Genomic DNA, 21,197 nt, shown 5'->3' with positions numbered 1-21,197 from the left:
ATATACATTGTGTTTTATAAAATTAATCATCATTGATTTGGGCCCATTATTCTCCCATCTTTCAGATCCCCTTTTGATATTTCCTAATTCCTTGACCTCCTCTTCTGCCCACCAGACTATTAGGCGAGTGATTTCCTCCCCTCCCCACCTTCTGTCCCTCTGATTCCCTCCGCTTCTCCTTTCCCTACATGGTTAAAAAAACTTTTCCTAATAAGATGAAAGGAAAACCTACAGACTAGGAAAAAAAATTGGCAATGATGTCTCAGAGAAAGGACTCATAACAAGTTTATAGAATACTACAGGGCCTTCACAATTAAAAGACTAATACCCAGTGACAAAATATGCAAAAGACAAGGAAAGCCTTTTTACGAAGGAAGACATTCAGAGGGCTAACAGACATCTGAAGAAATGCTCAAAATCACTGGCAATCAGAGAGATTCAAATCAAAACCACAATGAAATACCCTCTCACCTCAGTAGTAGTGGCAAAAGCAAATTTTAATAGGATAGCAAGCAATTAGGTGTTGGAGAGTGTGTGGACAGACTGGAGCACTCATGCACTGCTGTTGGAACTGTAAAATGGTACAACCACTCTGTAAAGCAGTTTGACATTTCCTCAAATAGCTGAATATATGAGTGAGGAATATTAAAGAAGAATTAGTGCATTTGAATCATAATGATGATTGAGAATATGAAATATACAAGACACTGCCAGAATAATAAGCAAAACTATTCTGGAAGATGAACAGTCAAAATGATCCTGAGAAACGAGGCTATTTTGACCACGCTATCAGGAGCAACCCACCCCAGAGATACTACGATACTATGCTTGGTAAAATAGGGGGTGGGGGAGAAGAAAGCCTTCAGCAAAATGAGATGAGTTTGACACCATGGCTCTAATTATGGGTTCATAGCAATGGTTGTGGGAAGCCACAGGGCAACCAGCACTTCATTCTGTTGTCCATAGAGCACTATGAGTCAAAACCAATTCAGCAGCACCCGGTCCTGCTCCAATCCCTCATTTACTGCTATACTCGGGCCCATTTTTGCCACTTCTGTGTCAATTCATCTCAGTGAAGTTCTTCTTTTTCACTGACCCTCCATTTTAGCAAGCATAATGCCCTCTAGGACTGACACCACCTGATAACAAACTCAAAGTATTCAAATGAAGTCTAGTCATCTCTACCTCAAAGGAGATTTTTGACTGCTCTTCTTCCAAGATACATTTTTGAGTCTTTTGTGTTTGTTTGTTTGGTTTTTTTGGCAGTCCATGGTATGTCTACTCAATATTCTTTACCATTATAATAATTTAAAGCCACCAGTTCTTCTTTGATCTTCCTACTCACTGTCCAGTCTTTGGATGTATATGTAGCAATTGAAAAATATCATAGCTTTGTCTAGTTGTTGTTGTTATGTAACTGTCAAGTCCCTTGCAATTCATAGGAACTGTATGTACAATAACCTGGAAAGCTTCTGTATCCTGTGCCAACTTGACTGTCTCTGACACAACTACCCTCAGTAGCCCAGCCACAGAATCAATCCATCTCATTCAGGGTCTTCCTCTTTTTCTCTGTCCCTCTACCCTTGCAAGCATGATGTTGCTCTCCAAAGACTGGTCCCTCCTTGCAATTTGCCCAAAGTATGTCAGACAAAGCCTCAAAAACTTTGCCTCCAAGGAGCAGCCTGGTTTCACCCTTTCTAGGGCAAACCCGTTTGTTCTCCTGGAAGTCCATGGTATATTTAACATTCTTCTCCGCCACCACAGCTCAAAGGCATCAATTCTCTTTCTATCATCCCTAGGCATTGTCCAGCTCTCTGACACATAGCAAGCAATTTGGAGGATTATGGCCTGGATCAGGTGCACCTTACTCTCCATAGTGATATCATTGCTCTTCAGTATTTTGGAGAGGTCTCTAACAGCAAATTTTCCCATTGCAATACCTCTTTTAATTTCCTGGCTGCTGGAGCCAAGAGTGTTGATTGTGGAGCCAAGCAAACTAAAGCTGTTTACTATCTCAATCTCTTCACCATCTATCATGCTGCCAATTGGCCTAGTGGTAAGAATCTTTGTTTTCTTGATGTTGAGCTTCGATCCACATTGAAGGCTGTAGTCCTTGACCTTCGGCAGCAAGTGCTTCAGGTCCTCCTCAGTTTCAGCAAGGAGGGTTGTGTCACCTGCATAATGCAGGATGTTGATTAGTTTTCTTTCAATCCTGTTGTTTCAATCCCCCCACATTCTTCTTACAGCCCAGCCTCCTGAATGATCTGTTCTGCATATACCTTGAAAAGGTATGGAGACAGGATACATTTCTGACATAAACCCTTCTCTGTTTTGAACCATGCAGTGTCTCCTTGCTCTGTTCTTATCTATTTGTTCTTGTTTATTTGGGGGGGGTCTCTTCTTTTTTTAATTATTAATGATCTTTTTAATGCAACATGTATATTCTTTTACAACATATTATTTCCATTTAAATTTTCCCAATTCATTCATTGTTACATATTTTCTTCCCTGCCCACCCCTCCCCCAGTTTGTTTTTCTCCTTGAAAAGAAAAAAAAAATTCTTTTATTGTGATACAATTCCCTCCCAAGTCCACAGTCCACATTACTATGCATTTCTTTTTTGATAATCTTGTCATGAAAATAATACTTAATCCTATATTCCTTTTAAACAGTTCTCTCTCTCATCTGTTTGAATGTAGTATACATTATTCATCCCGTCTTTTCTTAGGTTCTTTCCAACTTTGATGTCAGACCTATTTTGTGACTGAGATATTTCACTCAGCTTAATGTCCTCCAGGGTCATACATTTTGTATATTTCATGAGTTTTTTGTTTTTCAATGCAGCATAGTATTCCATTGTGTGAATATACCACAGCTTCTCTATCCATTTTTTTGTTGATGGGCACTTAGGTTGTTTCCAACTCTTTGTTATTATGAACAAAGCAGCAATAAACATGGGTGTGCATATATCTGCTTGAGTGGAAGTTCTGGTTTCTTCAGGGTATATTCCCAATAGTGAAATTGCTGGGTCAAATGGTATTTCTATTCCCAACTTTTTGAGAACGTGCCTTATCACCTTCCTTGCCTTCTTTGCACCATTTTACACTCCCACCAACAGTGAATAAGGGTTCCAGTTCTTCCACAACCTCACCAGCATTTGCTGTATGCTGTTCTGTTGAATTTTGCAATTCTTACTGGGGTAAGATGATATCTCATAGGTTTTTTATTTGCATCTCTCATAGACTTAGGGATTTTGAACACTTCTTCATGTGTTTGTTCACCATCTGAATGTCTTCTTTGGTAAAGTGTCTGTTCATATGCTGTGGCCATTTTTCAATTGGGTTGTTTACCTTTATCTTGTTGTGGCACCTTGCTCTGTTCTGATGACTGCCTCCTGGTCCAAGAATAGGTTTTGCATAAGTACAATCAGGTGTTCTGGGATTTCCATTCTTCTCAGAGTCAGCCACAGTTTGTTTTGATCCACACAGTCAAATGCCTTTGCATAGGCAATGAAACACAGACATTTTTCTGGTATTCTCTGCTTTCAGCCAAAATCCATATATAATTATAATTATTAGCTGTAGTATCCCTAGTACCACAGCCTCTTTTAGCCCCAGGCTGCACATCTGGCAATTCTCTGTTGATATACTGCTCCAGTTTTTGGTCTTTTAAAAATAATTTCCAGCAGAATCTTGCTTGCATGTAATATTAATGATATTGTTTAATAATTTCCACACTCTGTTGGTCTAGGTATGCCTTCAATCTCTAAGAGACATCCTTTCTCTTGATCACTTAAATAGGCCTTGTGTGGCAGATTTGCCCATTATGGCAAACCTTTTGCTTTCTTTTTTTCCCCACGTTATTTTAATGCCATATTAGTTTGTATACAAAATTCTTAAGTTGGATTTCATAAGCTCTTACATTCACATTGTATTTCAAACGATCACTCACATGCAGTATGTTTTATAAAGTTAATTACTATTGATCTTTGCCTACTATTGTTGTGTTGTTATGTGCTATCAAGTTGCCTGTGACTCATAGCGACCCTATGTACAGCAGTTCTAAACCCTGACCTGTCCTGAGCCAGTCTCACTGACTCCGACTCACTTAATCTCACTTTCCCAGTAACTGTAACAACCTATATCATCCAGAGTGTTCCTCTCCTGTGCTGTCCCTCCACCCGTCCGAGCATGATGTCCTTTTCCAAGAACTGGCCCCTCCTTGCAACATGCCCAAAGTATGTCAGATGGTGATTCTTTCCTCCAAGAGCAAAGTGAACTCCTTTCACTCTCTTCATGATGGATCTGTCTGTTCTCTTAGCAATCCATGGTATAGTCAATACTCTTCTCCAGCATCACAACTCAAAAATATTGATTCTTCTTCTGTAATCCTTTATCATTGTTCAGCTCTCTGATGCAAAGACCATGGCCTTGATTAGGTGCACCTTAGTCTCCACATTGACGTTGTTGCTTTTCAGTACTCTGGAGAGGTCCTTGACAGCATATTTACCTGATACAATTTATCTTTTGATTTCCTAACTGCTGCTGTCATGAGTGTTGTGTTGGTTGTGGAAATGAGTAAGCTGTAATTATCAAATGATCACTGATAACTAATATGTTTTATAAAATTAACTGCTATTGATCTATGCCTATTTTTACCCCATCTTTCCTGATACTCATTAGATCTTTCCTAATTCCTTCACACCCACATGCCCCTCTCATCAAATTCTATTATCTTGTTTATTTTCTCTCTTTCCTTTTTTGGACTTTTATTCACATCTTACAAATTATCCTTCTATTTTTACAATAATGATCTTTTGCAGTATTTATCCTTATGAGACTGGGTTATTTCACTCAGCATAACATTCTCTAGACTCTAATGTTATATAGTATTTCACAAAATAGTCCTTAGTACTGTTCTTTATTTGCTGCATAATATTGCATTATGTAAATGTACCACAATGTTTCAATCCATTTATTTATTGATGGACACATTGATTGTTTCCATTTTCTTGCTGTTGTGAGCAATGCTACTAGAAATAATAGTGTACATATCTTCATTTGTTTCTCAGTTCTAATTTCCTTGCGGTATATTTCTAGCAATGAAATAGCTGAGTCATTACATTCAGCTTTTTGAGGAAATCTTAAACTGCCTTCTGGAGTGGTTTTATCATTTTACAATCCCACCAACAGTGTATGAGAGTTCCAATTTCTCCAAGTCCTCTCCAATATTTATTGCTTATTATGCTGTTAAACTTTGCCACTCAAATTGGTGTGACATGGTATCTCATTGTGGTTTTGATTTTCATTTCTCTGATAACCATTTGAATATTTCATGTGTCTGTTAGCCATCACAATATCTTCCTATGCAAAAAGTCTTTCTATGTCTTTTGCTCATTTTGTAACTGTATTATCAATCTTTTTCTTGTGGAAGTCCTGTAGGATTATCTAAATTTTGGTTATGAGACCCTCATCTGAGATGTCATTACCAAATATATTTTTCCCAGTGAATAGGTTTTCTTTTCCCTATTGGAAATAGATTTTGATGCATTCAGGGACTTGATCTTCAGAAGGTTCCATTCATTCATATCGTCCTCTCCTGATTGTGAAATTCTGACTTTAGTTGTCAGTCTATTTATATCATAGGTTAGGCCTTATAAAGTTGGTCCTATTTTATCTCTTAACATCTTTATGGTTTTGTAATTTCCCCTAGGTCTCTGATCTACCTTGAGTTGATTTTTGTGTATGGAAGGTGAATCATGCTTCAGCTTTCTGCAAGTGGTATTCCAGTTTTATGAGCATCATTTGTGGAAGAGGCATATAGAAAGGAAGTAAAAAGAGCAGTGCATCACAGAAACCATCCAGGACAACAGTGAAGAGTACTGCTAAAAAGTCAAGGAAGATAAGGAATGGAAAATGTCTTTTTGATATAGAGTCAAAGTCACTAGTAATCTTAACCAGAGCAGAGGCAGTGGAAACATGACAACAAGTTGACAAATGCCAAGGTTTAGGAAATGGAATAGGCAGAAATGCAGTGTAGGATATGAATGCAGGATTCCAAGAAGACTGTATGCAGAGGAGAGAGAACATAGGCTGTGCACTTATTATATACTATATACCTATACTGTTATCATCATGCTCTGTTTAGAAATAAGGAAATCAATGGATACAGAGGTTAAATAACACACCCAATGTCTCACAATGAAAAAGTAGCTGAGTCTAGATTTAAACTTAGTCTCCTACTCTCCAGAAGTTGTTTAAGAAATCTTTGAATCAGAGGAAGAGGGTTTTTGTGGGGGATTTTTTAAACTTTGTTTTAATGCAAAATAATTTGTCATGTCTGATTAACAGGGAGAGACGATAGGAAGGAGCAATTAAACATACAGAAGAGAATAATTTAGTCGGTCACAAAGTCAATGGAAAGGCAGTTTGATTAGAATCTACATCACAGACTGCAAGACTGATCTTTGGGGGGAGCATCTTTTCCACTTACGCTGCGTTGTTAGGAGGAATGAGTAGAGCCACACACAAAAAAATTAGTTAGTTTGATATTTTGAAATTAAGTTCCCATCACGTATCTACTGTTTAATCTACAAAATAACAGGTTAAGTCAGTGTTTAAACTGATTATTGAAAGGAGTGTATATTGGGAAAGGAAAAAGGGTTTGGGAAAAGGAGGAAAAAGGGTTCTCTCACAGATGTATGCATATACATAGCGGGTGCTCTGGCGGGCCTGGTGGCAAGAAGCAGCACTGCCACCCTGAAGGCACGTAGTTCGAGGCCACCAGCTGCTCTGCAGGAAAAGGGTGGTCAAGTAACCTCCTCCCTTGTGATTAATGCCTCTGAAAACCCATCGGAGGATCAGCTATGTGTCAGTTCTGATTCTACAGTACACAATAAAAATAACAAAGGTACATATGTGAGATGATTTTACCATGTTGGTTCTTAAATTTTCAAAGATCATCAGAGGCAATGAATGAGATTCAACTATGTTGCTCCATTCTAGAATGCACTAAATTTAATTCCCTAGTCTATTTAAGTATGTAATATCTATTACTTTTTTCTGCCAGTTTTTCTTTGACATACATTTATGTTATGCAAATACATCGTTATGCAATGCTTTTGGTTTGTACTCAGTTTTCACTTAGCAATTTATGTATATTCTTTTTTATTGCTTTTTTATGGTTTATTATAGAGAAGTATTTGGAAGATTTTTAGAGGTGATATGTTATTTATTCTCGTATTGATGCTAGTTTCTATCAGAGTTCTCAGAAGTTATCCCTTCATGTTTAGGAAGCTACTTTCCCAGGGAAAACCCTGTTCCTATAGGTATCCTCACGGGAAAACCAACAAGCACTGTAGAATTTTCCAAAAGACCTATAAATGCATGAGAGAAAAAAATTATTAAATTACATCAATGTTATTTGACACCCAAGTCTGGAAATTTGGTACTAATTGCCTTTTCTAGTTCAAATTAGGAAAAAATATGAGCAACCTTCTCCGGTGTAATTTACAGCCTCTGCAAACCCACTGGAGGGTCAGTTATGTGTCAGTTCTGACTTGACAGCAATGAGTTGAGTTTGAGTTGATCCTAAATTAAATCTAATACATAGTTCATAGGTCTGCAATTAGATTAAATAACAATAGTTCTTCTTCCAATAAGAAAATTAGCAATATTGAGATGCTCCACATTTTAGTATATGTGCTGTGGTGCTGGAGAAGAGTATTGAATGGACTGCTAGGAGAACAAACAAGTTCGCCCAGGAGAGGGTGAAACCAGGCTGCTCCTTGGAGGCAAGGATTGTGAAGTCCTGTCTGACACACTTCGGGCATATTGCAAAGAGGGAGTGGGACCTTGGAGAGGGACATCATGCTTGGGAGGGTAGAGGAATAGTGCAAGAGAGGAAGTCCCTGCATGAGATGGATTGACTCGGTGACTGAGGCAATGGGGGTAGTAGGTGTGTCAGAGACAATAACATTGGATTAAGATAGAGCAGGGTTCAGAGCTGTCGTGCAAAGGATCGCTATGAGTCACAACAACTTTAATTTTTAATATTTTTCATAAGAAATTAAAGTTAACACATTGAAACTTTTGTAGGAAAAAAGAAAGACATATTAAAATGCAATAGTAGTAGTAGTAGTAGTAGTAGTAGCAGTAGTAGTAGTAGTAGTAGTAGCAGTAGTAAAATCTGGAATGAAATTCTCTCTTATTTATGATCCCCTCCCTTTAGATTCTCTTTACTGAATCTCAATCTAGAGAAGTTTCTCAGTGTCTATGTGGCATTGAGTTACTTTAGCATTGTGTCTGGGTTGTCTCACAGCAAAACTGAATATCTTTCCCCACGGGATCTCAGATACTTTCTCTTGGCTCAATGCCAAGACTCTTATGAGTTATCAAAGTTCAAAGAATTAATAGAATTTTGTAAATGAACTAGTGAAAAAAAAGTCAGCTTGGGGAGGGGGAAAGAAGGGTGAGGGGGTAAAATGTGTAAAAATGAATTAATGAAAATCTAACTTTTCTGTAAACTTTTGTTAAAAAGATAACTAAAATAAAAAATTTTATTTAAAATAAATAAATAAATTTAAAAAACCTATGGAAAACAAAAAACAAACAAAAAAACCAACCAAAAAAATCCCAAAACAAATAAAAGAGGAATTAATAGAAGTATATCACCACACAGTCTCCAGATCCACAAAATTTTTTTAAAAAAAAATTCTAATCCTATCTTATTCATTTTCCTAAGCACACTCCTACTTCCAAAACCTATTTATAAAGACTCAACAAACCATAATAGAGGTTCGGTCACAAGTGATGAAAGTAGTGCAGATAAATTTTTTGTTAATTCACCTGACAGTCAGCGGACCTAGAGTCTTTGAAGTTAAACATAATTGTAAGAAACCTCCCAGCACAAGGTCAATTTTGACACTAATCATTTACTATTTTGGGGACTAGTGGGGAACCACCTTTGCACTTTTCTTTCCCATTGCGTCTATTCAAATATCAGTCATTTCACTTCCCCTTTGATTTCAGGTTCTGAAAACTCAGTCAGGAATTAAATAAGAGCTTTTTTAAAAATATTTTTTTTCTAACACTTAAAAAAAGAAATTAGAATTTTCTGATCGCCAACCATCATATGAAGAAATATTCAAAATCCCTGGCTATCAGAGAGCTGTGAATCAAAATAACAATGAGCTGTTGTTACCCTAGCAACAACAGTAAAGTTAACAGCACAGCTAACAACAAATGTTGATGAGGATGTGGATAGATTGGAACTCTTATTTCCTGCTGGCTAGATAGTAAAATGGTATAACCACTAAGGAAAGAGTTCTGGCACTTTCTAAAAAAAAAAATATTGCAAATAGAAACCACCTTTAGACCCACTGCTGGGAATATACCCTAAAGAAATCAGAGCCATAAAGCAGACAGACTTATGCACGTCCATGTTTATTGTAGCACTATTCACAGTATTGAAGAAATGGAAGCAACCACAATGCCTGTCAACAGACAAATATATAGAAAAACTGTGATACAGCCATACAATGGACTATAACCAGCACTGAGGACTGTCTTCAGGGGAACATTGTCTGGACTTTAGAGCAAGCAGATAGACTATTGATTTTTATGAAACTGTATTAGCTTGAGAAATTTCCCTTCTTGGAAATATTTTAATCTTCTTTTCATATTTGTTACATCTGGAAAAGAAATCTAAACAAATTCCTGTAATAATTTTTATATGACTGTTTCCCAAGCCTAGGCCTTTGAGTTGTGGTATTGGAAAAGAGTACTGAGTGTCTCCCAAAAGAACAAACAAATACATCTTGGAGAAAGTGAAGCCAGAACGCTCCTTAGAGGCAAGGATGGTAATGCAACTTTTCATATATTTTGGGAATGTGGTTAAGAAAATCTATTCCTTAGCAAAGACATCATGCTTGGAAAAGTGGAGTCTCAGCAAAAGAAGACCTTTCGTGAGATGAATTAAACAGTGGCTGAATAATTGGATCAAGGATGTCAGACAGAATAGGGATAGCACAGAATAGGACATGGTTCACATGTATTGTTCATAGGGTTTCTATAAGTCATACTTGACTCAACAGCACTTGGTAACAACAACAAAGTCCCAAAGGGCCTAGTGAGAACCAAGACTTCCCTGATCTCACCTAGAGAATCTTACTTTCCTTTCATTTGGGATTCTTCCACAAGTTGATTTTATGAACTAATGACACGAGAAGTTTCTATATGTACATTTACATTAAGTATAGGAAGATATGGTGGCCTAGTGGTTAAGAAGCTGCACTGCAATCCCGAAGGTACGTGATTTGAATCCACCAGCTGCTCTGCAGGAAAATGGGCAATCTCCTCCCATGTAACCTATTGCCTCTAAAATCCCACCAGAGGGTCAGCTATAGGTCAGTTGCTACTCCACGGGACTCATTAATAACAACAGTAATAATTATAGCGTAGTGAGATTTGCTCAGTAATTCCCCAAGTATTATCTACTCGTAAGCCATTTTCTGTTGTTGTGTACCGTTGAGTGGGAACCGACCCCTAGTAGACCCTTCAGTGGGCTTTTAGAGACAGTAAATCACAAGGGAGGAGAATTCTCCAGCAGAGCAGCTTGTGGATTTGAACAGTGTTCCTTTGTGATAGTAGCAGTTTCTTATCAGTTGGCCAACAGAGCCTAGGGAAACAAAACTCAAACCAAATCCAATGCAGTCTAGTCAATTCTGTTTCAAAATAGTCTATAAGACAAAATAGATTTGATTTCCCATTATTATAAATCATTACAAAACTCCCTTATCTTTTTTCCTATGAAATGACCTTTGACCTTTCAGTTAGCAGCCCAATATTTATTCCATGGTGCCGCCAGTGCTTCTGAGCTTCGGTAAGACCACATGAACTCAGAATTGGTTTTTCCACTTCCTTTTGTGCCTAAATGCAGATTGGAATTCGAAGTTACTAAAACATGGCATTTACCTATGGATGGTACTGACAATTTGAAGATAAATTCTAATTGGTTCTCTACTGCATACAAAGAACCTTATAGCCTAAACTCTAAAAAATATTATTATGATCACCTGAAAAATGGAGTAAAATTTCCTATTATCCCTATAAACACTATTTGCCTCAGATATAAGTACCTAAGAAAACTGACTCAGGTCACTTTGAAATTTTGTTGAACCACCCTCCATTCCCCAAGATTATGCTGCTAAGTAGCTCTCCTGACCACCCATATGTCTGCTGCCCACAATTAAACCCTAGTGTCCCATCTTCCTGTCTACAAAGGCCTTACAGCTCTCTTAAGGTCCCTAATGAATCTATTGTGTCTTTTGCTGATCACCACTTCTGAGTTTAATACTGTTTCTATCACTCTATCCACTGGTCTATGAACAAAGCCTCTATAAGCTCATGTTATGTATCAAAGTCACAAGAACCATGGCCATAAGTCTGCAGGTATCTTTCATGGCTCAGTAGTTAAATTGAAAATTCCACTATGAGTCTCTTTAAGTTTCATAGTAAAAATATCCTGCTATTTTACTGCAATCCGAGGTTGTAACCACAGACCCTGGTCCCACCAAAGTTTTCCCTTGTGAATGTACAGTTCTCTCTATACTTGTCCCTTTGTTTTATTTTAAGTCTATCCAACAATTGTTTGTGTCCCTAAGAATTTATTGTAAAGGTTCCAAGTATCATTCACTCATCATAAGTTTAGGTCAAGATATGTGTCTGTTCACTAAACTCCCTAGCAACAGACTTACAGGCAAGGGAAAGAAAACATACAGAACTGAGTTTTTGTTGTTAGGTGCCATCAAGTCAACTCTGACTAATAGTGATCCTATGTACAACAGCTTAAAGCCTTGCCTAATACTTTGCCTTCCTCAACATCTCCACTAATCTAAAGCTCAAACTTACAGTCATTGTGTCAATATCCATCTCTTTTAAGGTCTTCCTCCCTCTTCTTTTCTGGCCCTCGGCTTTTCCAAGTATAACATCCTTTTTCAAAGATTGACTCCTTCTGATAATTTCGCCAAAGAAGAGGAAAGGGGGAGGTGTCTCATTATCTTTATTTCTAAGGAGCACTCTGCTCTGCTTCATGTCCTCCAAGATAACTTATTTCTTCCTTTGGAAGTCCTTGGTGCATTCAACATTGCAACTCAAAAGCACCAATTCTTCTTTCTCTCTTAATTAATGCCCACCTTGTATATATATATGAAGCAAAAGAAAATGCCATGAATTAGATCGAGTGCACCTTATATCTTTAAGTGGCATTCTCACCTTTTATCACTTAATGGAGGTCCTTGACAGCAAGTTTGTCCAATGTAATGCATCTTATGATTTCTTGACTGCTATTTTCATAGGCATTGATTTTTGGGTCCAGCTATGATTAAATTCTTGAAAACTTTGATCTTTTCTCCATCTATTGTGATGTTATCTATTGGTCCATTTGTAAGGATTTTTGTTTTCTTCATGATGAACTTATTCTTTTCAAATTTATCAATAAGACAAGTAAATTTGCTTTTGAAGTGGAGCTAGTTAAGGAGAAGAGAAGGAAGTAGAATTGGTGGATGTCCAAAAATTTAAATTTGACATGAGCAAGGAATAATATTTAGTGTAGTGTATAAAAAATTTTTGGGAGAGTGGAGGGATGGCACAGGAGAGGAAGACCCTCGATGAGATGGATTGATTCTGTGAGTGGAGTGGTGGGAATGAATGTGTTGGAGACAGTGAGGTTGGCACAGGATAGAACAGCATTTAGGGCTCTTGTACATAGGGTTGCTATGAGTTGCAAACGACTCGATGGCACATAACAATAACAATAAAAATTTGCTTGTAACATATTTTAAATATTGTTTTTGACCTCTTTAAAACTTAATGAGGTACATTCCATTTTACTTGTTAACAATGTGCTATGCTAGATATTAATCAGGTGCAGTACTAGGTTCTAGGAAAATAAAATAATTGCCACTTAATTCATATGGCCTATAGAGGAGATCTAGAAAAGCCAACAGACAATACTCTATACACAATAAAATATAAAAGCCTTTTTAGTATCTTTTCCCACCACAAAAAGAATTGGTAATAATAATTATTAACACCTTTACCTTGAACCATAAACATGTCATATTTATGCACACCCATGTTTATTGCAGCTTTGTTTGCAATAGCAAAGAGCTGGAAACAATGCAAGTGCCTATCAACAAACAAATGGATAGAGAAGCTCTGGTATATTCACACAATGGAATACTATGCTGCATTGAAAAACAAGGAATCCATGAAATATTATGCAAAATTGGTGACCCTGGAGGACATTATACTCAGTGAAATTTCTCAGCCACAAAAAGACAAATATTGCATAGGGCCACCGTTGTAAAATGGGACTGACATTGCGGTTGAGGGAAGACAGAGAAGGAGGAGAGGAATGATGTATATTTTATTGAAACAGATGAGAAAGAGAACTGTTTAAAAGGGATACATGATTGGATATTATTGTCATGACAGGAGTCCAGAATGAAGACTGCATGGTAGAGTGGACTTGGGGGAGGGATTGCATAACAATGAAAGAGTTTTTCTTTTACTTTTCAAGGAGAAGAGTGAATTGGATGGGGGACAGGGAAAAAAGTGTAACAATGAATGACTAGAACCCCAAGTCTCTGTAAACTTTCATTAAAATTAATTTAAAACCTCCCATGTGATATTTGTTCATGTGTAGAATAAATCTGTCATGTGCCACATATCAAAACCACATTTGTTCAATGAAGTCTTCATTTTGTTGGTTGTTGTCTATGTTGTACCCAGAGAAACCAAAAGCGAGCCCGTCACTTTTATCCTAAAGGTTCTTTTATTTCAAGGAAGACATCAAATAGAGATTGGTACTTGATTGTGATGAAAGAAATCTTGAAATTTTATTGACATACTTAAGAGAGACACCTAAACCAAGGTCAAGAAGTCACATTCTAAATTAGTTGACAGTGACCCCTTAATATGCAATGCAATGAGTATAATTTTAGTGATAGTATAATTAATGTAGATAAAAATGCAGAATGAAAATATCTTCTCCAGAGAACTTACTGCTTTCAGCTATGAACTGGAAATAAATCTAGAACACCTGCCTTTGAGCTGGCAATGGAATTCCTAACAGAAGTCTTTATTCAATCTTTACTAAGGAATAATGCATTCAATTCTCTTTCATTGTTGTTCTGTTTTTTTATTGTTATTTGGTCATTCACTCATTTAGCAAGTATTTATTGACAACCTAATTTGTGGCAAATATTGTCATAGCCACAGAGAAGCAATAGAAAACAAAGCACACACATTTCCAGTCTTGTGGCACTGTAATCCAATGTAAGAAAGGGATATTACACAATCACATGAATTTTACACAAGAGAGTCACTGTACTAAAAGAAATTGGCTGACACAGAAAAATTTCATGAAAATTTTCATGAAACATATGAGTAAGAGCCTGTGGTGATGAAGGAAGATGTTCAAACTGCTCTGAAAGAACTGAGGAAAAAACAAGACTCCAGGAATTAACAGCATACAAATTGACATATTTTAACAAACGGATACTGCCCTTAATACGCTCACCAAGTTGTGCCAAAAACTTTGGAAGACAACCACCTGACCAACTAACTAGAATAGATCTATATTTGTTCCCATTCCAAATGAAGGTGATATGACAGAGTGCAGAAAGTATCAAACAATATCATTAATATCACATACAAGGAAGATTCTGCTGAAGATTATCCATAAAATGACAGGAACAGCACATCAACAAGGAGCTGCCAGATGTGCATGCCGGGATTAGAAAGGACTGTGGTGTTAGGAATATTATAAATAAAGTTAAATGGATACGTAAGAATGCTTTAGACAGAATATTAAATGATCCAGGAATTATTATTTTTTTTCCCTCTTCTTCTCCCTGCCTCTTTTGAAACAGTCCCTCGGTAAGGACTATCCACTTAGCTTTGTATCCAAAGACGAAATTTGTAGGTGAAAGGAGTTAGGAGTTAGCCTTCGTTACAGACGGGTTCATTTCAGGGTCGAAAATATGGAACGCTTCACGAATTTGTGTGTCATCCTTGCGCAGGGGCCATGCTAATCTTCTCTGTATCGTTCCAATTTTAGTATATGTGCTGCCGAAGCAAGCACAGGAATTATTTAAAGAAGATTAAACGAGTATACACAGTCATTGTACTGAAAGGACTTGGCCGACACAGAAGAATTTCAAGAAACAATATATAAGCAAGAGACTATGGTGATGAAGGAAGAAACTTAAGCAGCTTTGAAAGAATTGGCTAAAAATAAGGCCCCGAGTATTGATGGTATACCAATTGACATATTTCAACTAACAGATGCTGCCCTAGATGTGCTCACCAAGTTGTGTCAAGAAATCTGGAGAACAATCACTTGGCCACTTGACTGGAACAGATTGATATTTGTTCCCATTCCAAAGGAAGGCTATCCAACAGAGTGTGAAAATTATCAAACAATATAATTAATATCACATGCAAGCAAGATTTTGCTAAAGATTATCCAAAAACAACTGGAACATAACATCAACAGAGAACTGCCAGAAGTGCAGACTGGATTTAGAAGGGGTTGTGGTACTAGGGATATTGTAGTTATTGTTATCAGATGGATCTTGACTGAAAGCAGGGAATACCAGAGTAATGTCTTTCTGTGTTTCATTGATTATGCAAAGACATTTGACTGTGTGGATCAAAACAAACCACTGTAGCTGACTCTGAGAAGAACGGGAATCTCAGAATACTTGATCATGTTAATGTAAAACCTATACTTGGACCAGGAGGCAGTCGTCAGAACAGAGCAAGGGAACACTGCATGGTTCAAAATTGGAAAGGGTGTATGTCAGGAGTGTGTCATATCTCTATACCTTTTCAATCTATATACAGGACAGATTATCCAGTATTCTGGACTGTAATGAGAAGAAACGTGGCATCAGGATTGGAGGAAGATTCATCAACTATTTGTGTTATGCAGATGACACAACCCTGCTTCTTGAAACTGAGGAGGATCTGAAGTGCTTGCTGCAGAAGGTTAAGGACTGCAACCTTCAATAAGAATTGAGGCTCAATATCAAGAAAACAAAGATTCTTACCACTGGGCCAATTGACAGCATCATGATAGATGGTGAAGAGATTGAGATAGTATACAGCTTTAGTTTGCTTGGCTCCACAATCAACACTCTTGGCACCAGCAGCTAGGAAACTAAAAGAGGTATTGCAATGGGAAAATAGGCTGTTAGGAACCTCTCCAAAATACTGAAGAGCAATGATATCATTCTGGAGACTAAGGTGCACCTGATACAGGCCATAGTCTTTGCAGTAATTTGCTATGTGTCAGAGAGCTAGACAATGACAAGGACAGCAGAAGGAGAAATACTGCTTTTGAGCTGTGATTTTGGAGAAAAGTACTGAACAGACCATGAACTGGTAAGAAAATGAACAGGTTCATCCTAGCGAGGTTTAAACCAGGCTGCTCCTTGAAGGCAAGGATTCTGAGGCTTCATCAGACATATTTTGGACATGTTGTTGCAAGGAGGGACCAATCCTTGGAGAGGGACGTCATGATTGGGAGGGTAGAGGGACAGCGCAGGAGAGGAAGACCCTCAATGAGATGGATTGATTCAGTGACCGGGATGGATTATGGTGGTAGGTATCTCAGAGACAATGAGATTGGCACAGGATGGAGAAGGATTTAGGCCTGTTGTACATACGCTCACTATGAGTCACGAGCAATGTGACAGCACATAGCAACAACAATGACAAGAAGATGGATCTTAGCTGAGAGTAGAGAGTACCAGAGGAATGTCAACTGTGTTTCATTGACTATGAAAAGGTATTTGGCTGTGTGGATAACAATAAACTGTGGCTAATTCTGAGAATAATGGGAATCACAGATCTCTTGATTGTGCTTATGTGAAACCTATACTTGAACCAGGATGCAGTCCTCAGAACAGAGCAAGGAAACACAACATGATTCCAAATCGGGATGGTTGTACATTAGCAATGTGTCCTATTGCCATATATTTCCAATCTACATAATCTGCAGAACAGATTATCCAGGAAGCTGGGCTCTTTGAGGAGGAATGTGGCATCAGTATAGGAGGAAGACTCATCAACAACCTGCATTATGCAGATGACACAGTCCTACTTGCTGAAACTGTGGAGGATCTGAAGCATTTGATGGAGAAGGTCAAGAACTTCAGCTTTCAAAACAGATTGAAGCTCAACATCAAGAAAACAAAGATTCTCACCACTGGGCCAATTGGCAATATCATGATAAATGGTGAAGAGATTGAGATTGTTAGCAGCTTCATTTTGCTTGGCTCCACAATCAACACTCTTAGTATCAGCAGCCAGGAAATCAAAAGACAAATTGCCTTGGGAAAGTTGTCTGTCAGGGACATCTCCAGAGTAGTAAAGAGCAACAATTTCAGTCTGGAGACTAAGATGTGCCTAATCCAGGCCATAGTCTTTGCAATTACTTGCTATGCTTCAGAAAGATAGACAGTGACTTGGGATGAAAGAAGAATTGATGTCTTTGAACTGTGGTGCTGGAGAAGAGTATTAAACTGCTAAGAGAACAAATAGGTTCATCCCAGAAAGGGTGAAACCAGGCTGCTCCTTGTAGGCAAGGGTTTTGAAGCTCTATCTGACATGCTGTGGGCAAGTTGCAAGGAGGGACCAGTCCTTAGAGAGGGAAGTCATGCTTGAGAGGATGGAGGGACAGTGAAAGAGAGGAAGACCCTGGATGAGATGGATTGACTTAGTGACTGGGGTAATGGGGGTACGTATGTTGGAGACCAGCACAGAGCACAGCATAGAGCAGTATTCAAAATTGTTGAACATAGGGTCACTATGAGTTGCAAGGAAACTTGACATCACATAACAACAAAAACTAGGTTGAGCTCTGATGTCCTAGTGGCAAGAAGCTGTGCTGCAATCCTCAAGGCACAAAGGTCAATTGAGGCCACCAGTTCTTTCTTGGGAGCAGAATGGGCAATCCCCTTCCATGCAATTAGTTACCTCTGAAAACCCATGGGAGGGTCAGCTATGGGTCAATTCCAACTCTATGGTACACAAAATCCACGACAAAAGAAAAATCTCATCAATTTCATGAAGCAAAAAATACTGCTAAGTTAAGAACAAGGCTCTGCTTCACATTACAGGTTCAGACATGACCTTCCCAAGAAAGGGATATTTGACCTAAGATCTTCATTCATCTCTAATAGAAAAGTTTATCTGAATGATTATAGCTTACTATTATGCATCTTAGATTACTGAGAAAATTCTGTCTCTGTGCTTAGAGTATGTATTTCCAACACTGGTGATATCATCCCTAATGGACACAAGTAATTTCTTGGACATGAAAAGAAAAATCTCTATTTATGTATAAAGCAGAGATATAATAAAGTAAATAAACAGACACATATCAAAGATGTGCTATTAAAATTTCATGAAGGAGAGAGAGGACTAGGAGAGATTATTTGAAAAATTCTTTAGTGGGAAATAACAGAAAAAAAAATGTTGAGAAGCGCTGCTCCAGACTGCCTCACAGTTCATTCAATGCACTCTCAACATTACTTACTGAATGCTTACTTTGAAGAAAGAATAGTGAGAGGCACAACTCATAAACATGGGCTCTTTTGTGTTAGTAAGAGGGAAAGACTTGAAAATAAAGCAAGAAATTAGGGAAAATAATTACAAATTTTAGTAACTATTGTGGGGGGAAATACGCAAAGTAGAGCAATAACAGTGAATAGACTTCCAAATGCAAGACCAGGGGACTACTCTAACTCTGGTTTATATTACTCAAAAGCAACTAATGCTTTTTTTAAAAGTGCAAATGATTGTATGAAAAAAGTCTATGATTTGTAAACTTAAAGGCAAAGGAAAAAAGGAAAATAAAATGTAAATTTAAAAATAAAAGACTAAACTTGTTTTTACACAAGTTTAAAAGCAAGAGTTATTTGAACATTTGAACAGTTCTGAATGGAGAGTGTTTGGGACAATCCCTTTTGCTAATTTGAAATTTTCTATTCTTTTTTCTTCAATAGCTTCATGCCAACTTATTCTTAAGGTCAGGAAGGGTTTCGTGTCTGCTTTCAGAGCTTGAATTTGTATGACTCACACCGCGTTAACACCGCAGTGATGAAATGAGTGTATATTCGGAACTTCATGAGGAACTAAAGACTGACTGTATTTGGTCAACGAAAGAGTTGTCCATTTGAAAAGTGAAGAAAAAGGAATCCTAGCAAATTCACAGGTTACATTTTCAGAGGATAAAATACACTGTAATAGATGTTTCTCCTGAGAGCCTCATCCTGCCAAAAGGTGATCCTCATCAGTTCTAAAAGCTCTGCTGTCAGGATTGAACTATGAAAAGCTATTCAGAAGGTAACCAGTTTACACAAGGCAACATATGATACAAAATCCTGATACTTCTCTTTCTCCAACTCTTGCATATTCCATTGTAGCAACGGACTACAGACATCCTCTTTGAAAAGAAGATAAGTCTGGCAAGATACGTTTGGTGAGCTACTCTTCCCATCCTCAGCCAGGTCACGTCTCCATGTTTCTGTGGCTGCTGCTGCCGATTCTGAGTGAGTAGATGGGGGAGAAAACACAGTGGTTTCAGCTCCTTAGGTCAGCCAGGGGAAAGGAGGGAGGATTTCTGTTTCTGCTTCCACTTAGCATTTCAGAAAAAGGAGATATTGGGAACGACTGTGAGCATCAAAAAATTTCAAATACAAGCATCAGGGAAAACCAGATTCTATCTTTTGTTTCTCATGTATTTCTTTTTAAGTTTCAGAGTAAACTCCAATATTTCTTTCTGCCCAGCCACAATTCACTTTGTCTTAGTTTTAAGCTGTGTTGGTTTTTTTTTCGAGATAAATTGTTATTCTGAAACTCAGGTGAAGAGGGAAGATCTACTGAGAAACATGACCCCTGACCTAAATTTTAAGCTAAAATTTAACCAGAGGCTAAAAAAAACATAACAATATTCAAGAAATGAAAGCTAAATTTTTTCTTCAAATCCTTCTCTGCCTCTACACTGCTGATTTCAGGCTAGAGAAAAGAGGTGATCAAGTGTGTACTTGTGGTTGTTACGTACAATCAAGTCAACTATGTATCATATGAGCAGCAGGTGTGAACCCTGCCCAACACTGCATTATCCTCGCCATGTTATCTTCACCATACACTTGTGACCATCACTATTAATCCATCTGGTTGAGACCCTCTTTCTCTCACCCTCCACCTGTCCCAGAATGTTGGGGTTTTTTCCCCCAAGGATTAGAAAACATGCCCAAAGTGTACGAGATGAAATTTCACCATCCTGGCCTCTAAGCAGTACTCTGACTACACTTTCTCCAAGACAGTCCAAGGGATATTCTGTACTCTTCTCCAACACCAAAATTCACAGGCATCATTTCTTCTTCTGTTTGAGTATATTTCTGCTTAGAATATAATAACAAAGAGATGAAACAGGGTTTTTTACACAGACATTGAATGTTTATAAAATAGATGTATGTACGTATGTATGTATGTATGTATGTATGTATGTATGTATTAATTACTTTTCCTGAGTGGCCCTAGGTAGGGTGGAATGGAAGTGAAGAAACATGAAGGAAAATTAAAATAGTAGTGGGTGAGTTGTTAGGAAACATCTGAGTTTCTAGTGGTAAAAGTTTGAGAAACACTGCTTTGTGCTAATCTTCCACTCTTGACTCTCTTGCAGCTTCCCAAAGTGAACAATCTGGTGAGTTTTCCTTTTTCTCTATTCCTCGTGGTCCCTGGGCGTTCACTAATCACCTGAGCCAGTACAGCTTGTCACAAGCTCTGAAGATGAACACTGAAACAACAACAACAACAACAACTGTACCAACAACAGTGATATTGCTTGTCTGAGATCATGCTTGTGACTTTGCTGGAGTAGCAAATACTTCTCTGAGAGCTTCAGCCTCTATTTTTTTGTCCGTTACCAAGATAAGTACATATAGAGAGGAAAGTAATATTTGCAGAGATAAGGATAGAGGCAAATGTCTGATATTGAGACAGTCTCATACCTGACTTCATCCATACCTTAAGACACCTACTTTCCTCTGCATCCTAAGGTAGTTGCTGCTCCCAAAGGCATGAAGATTGTTGATATTCCCAAAGGAAAATGCTATATCT

General features: G+C 37.8%; 1 protein-coding gene across 1 annotated transcript in view; it reads left to right on the top strand.

Moving 5' to 3' along the window:
* The first annotated feature begins 740 nt into the window (after positions 1–740).
* FCRL3 (Fc receptor-like 3) overlaps positions 741–21,197 on the top strand; it is a 47,772-nt gene continuing 27,315 nt past the window's right edge. Inside the window, exon 1 of the mRNA XM_006895499.1 lies at positions 741–831. Within this exon, the coding sequence (XP_006895561.1) occupies positions 741–831 (91 nt within the window). The remainder of the gene's footprint in view (positions 832–21,197) is intronic.

The sequence above is a fragment of the Elephantulus edwardii genome, unplaced genomic scaffold (assembly GCF_000299155.1).
Source record: "Elephantulus edwardii isolate Elephantulus edwardi_28Jun2011 unplaced genomic scaffold, EleEdw1.0 scaffold00168, whole genome shotgun sequence".
NCBI lineage: Eukaryota > Metazoa > Chordata > Mammalia > Macroscelidea > Macroscelididae > Elephantulus > Elephantulus edwardii.
The sequence above is the reverse complement of the archived record's forward strand: the minus strand, read 5'-3'. Positions and strand labels throughout refer to the sequence as shown.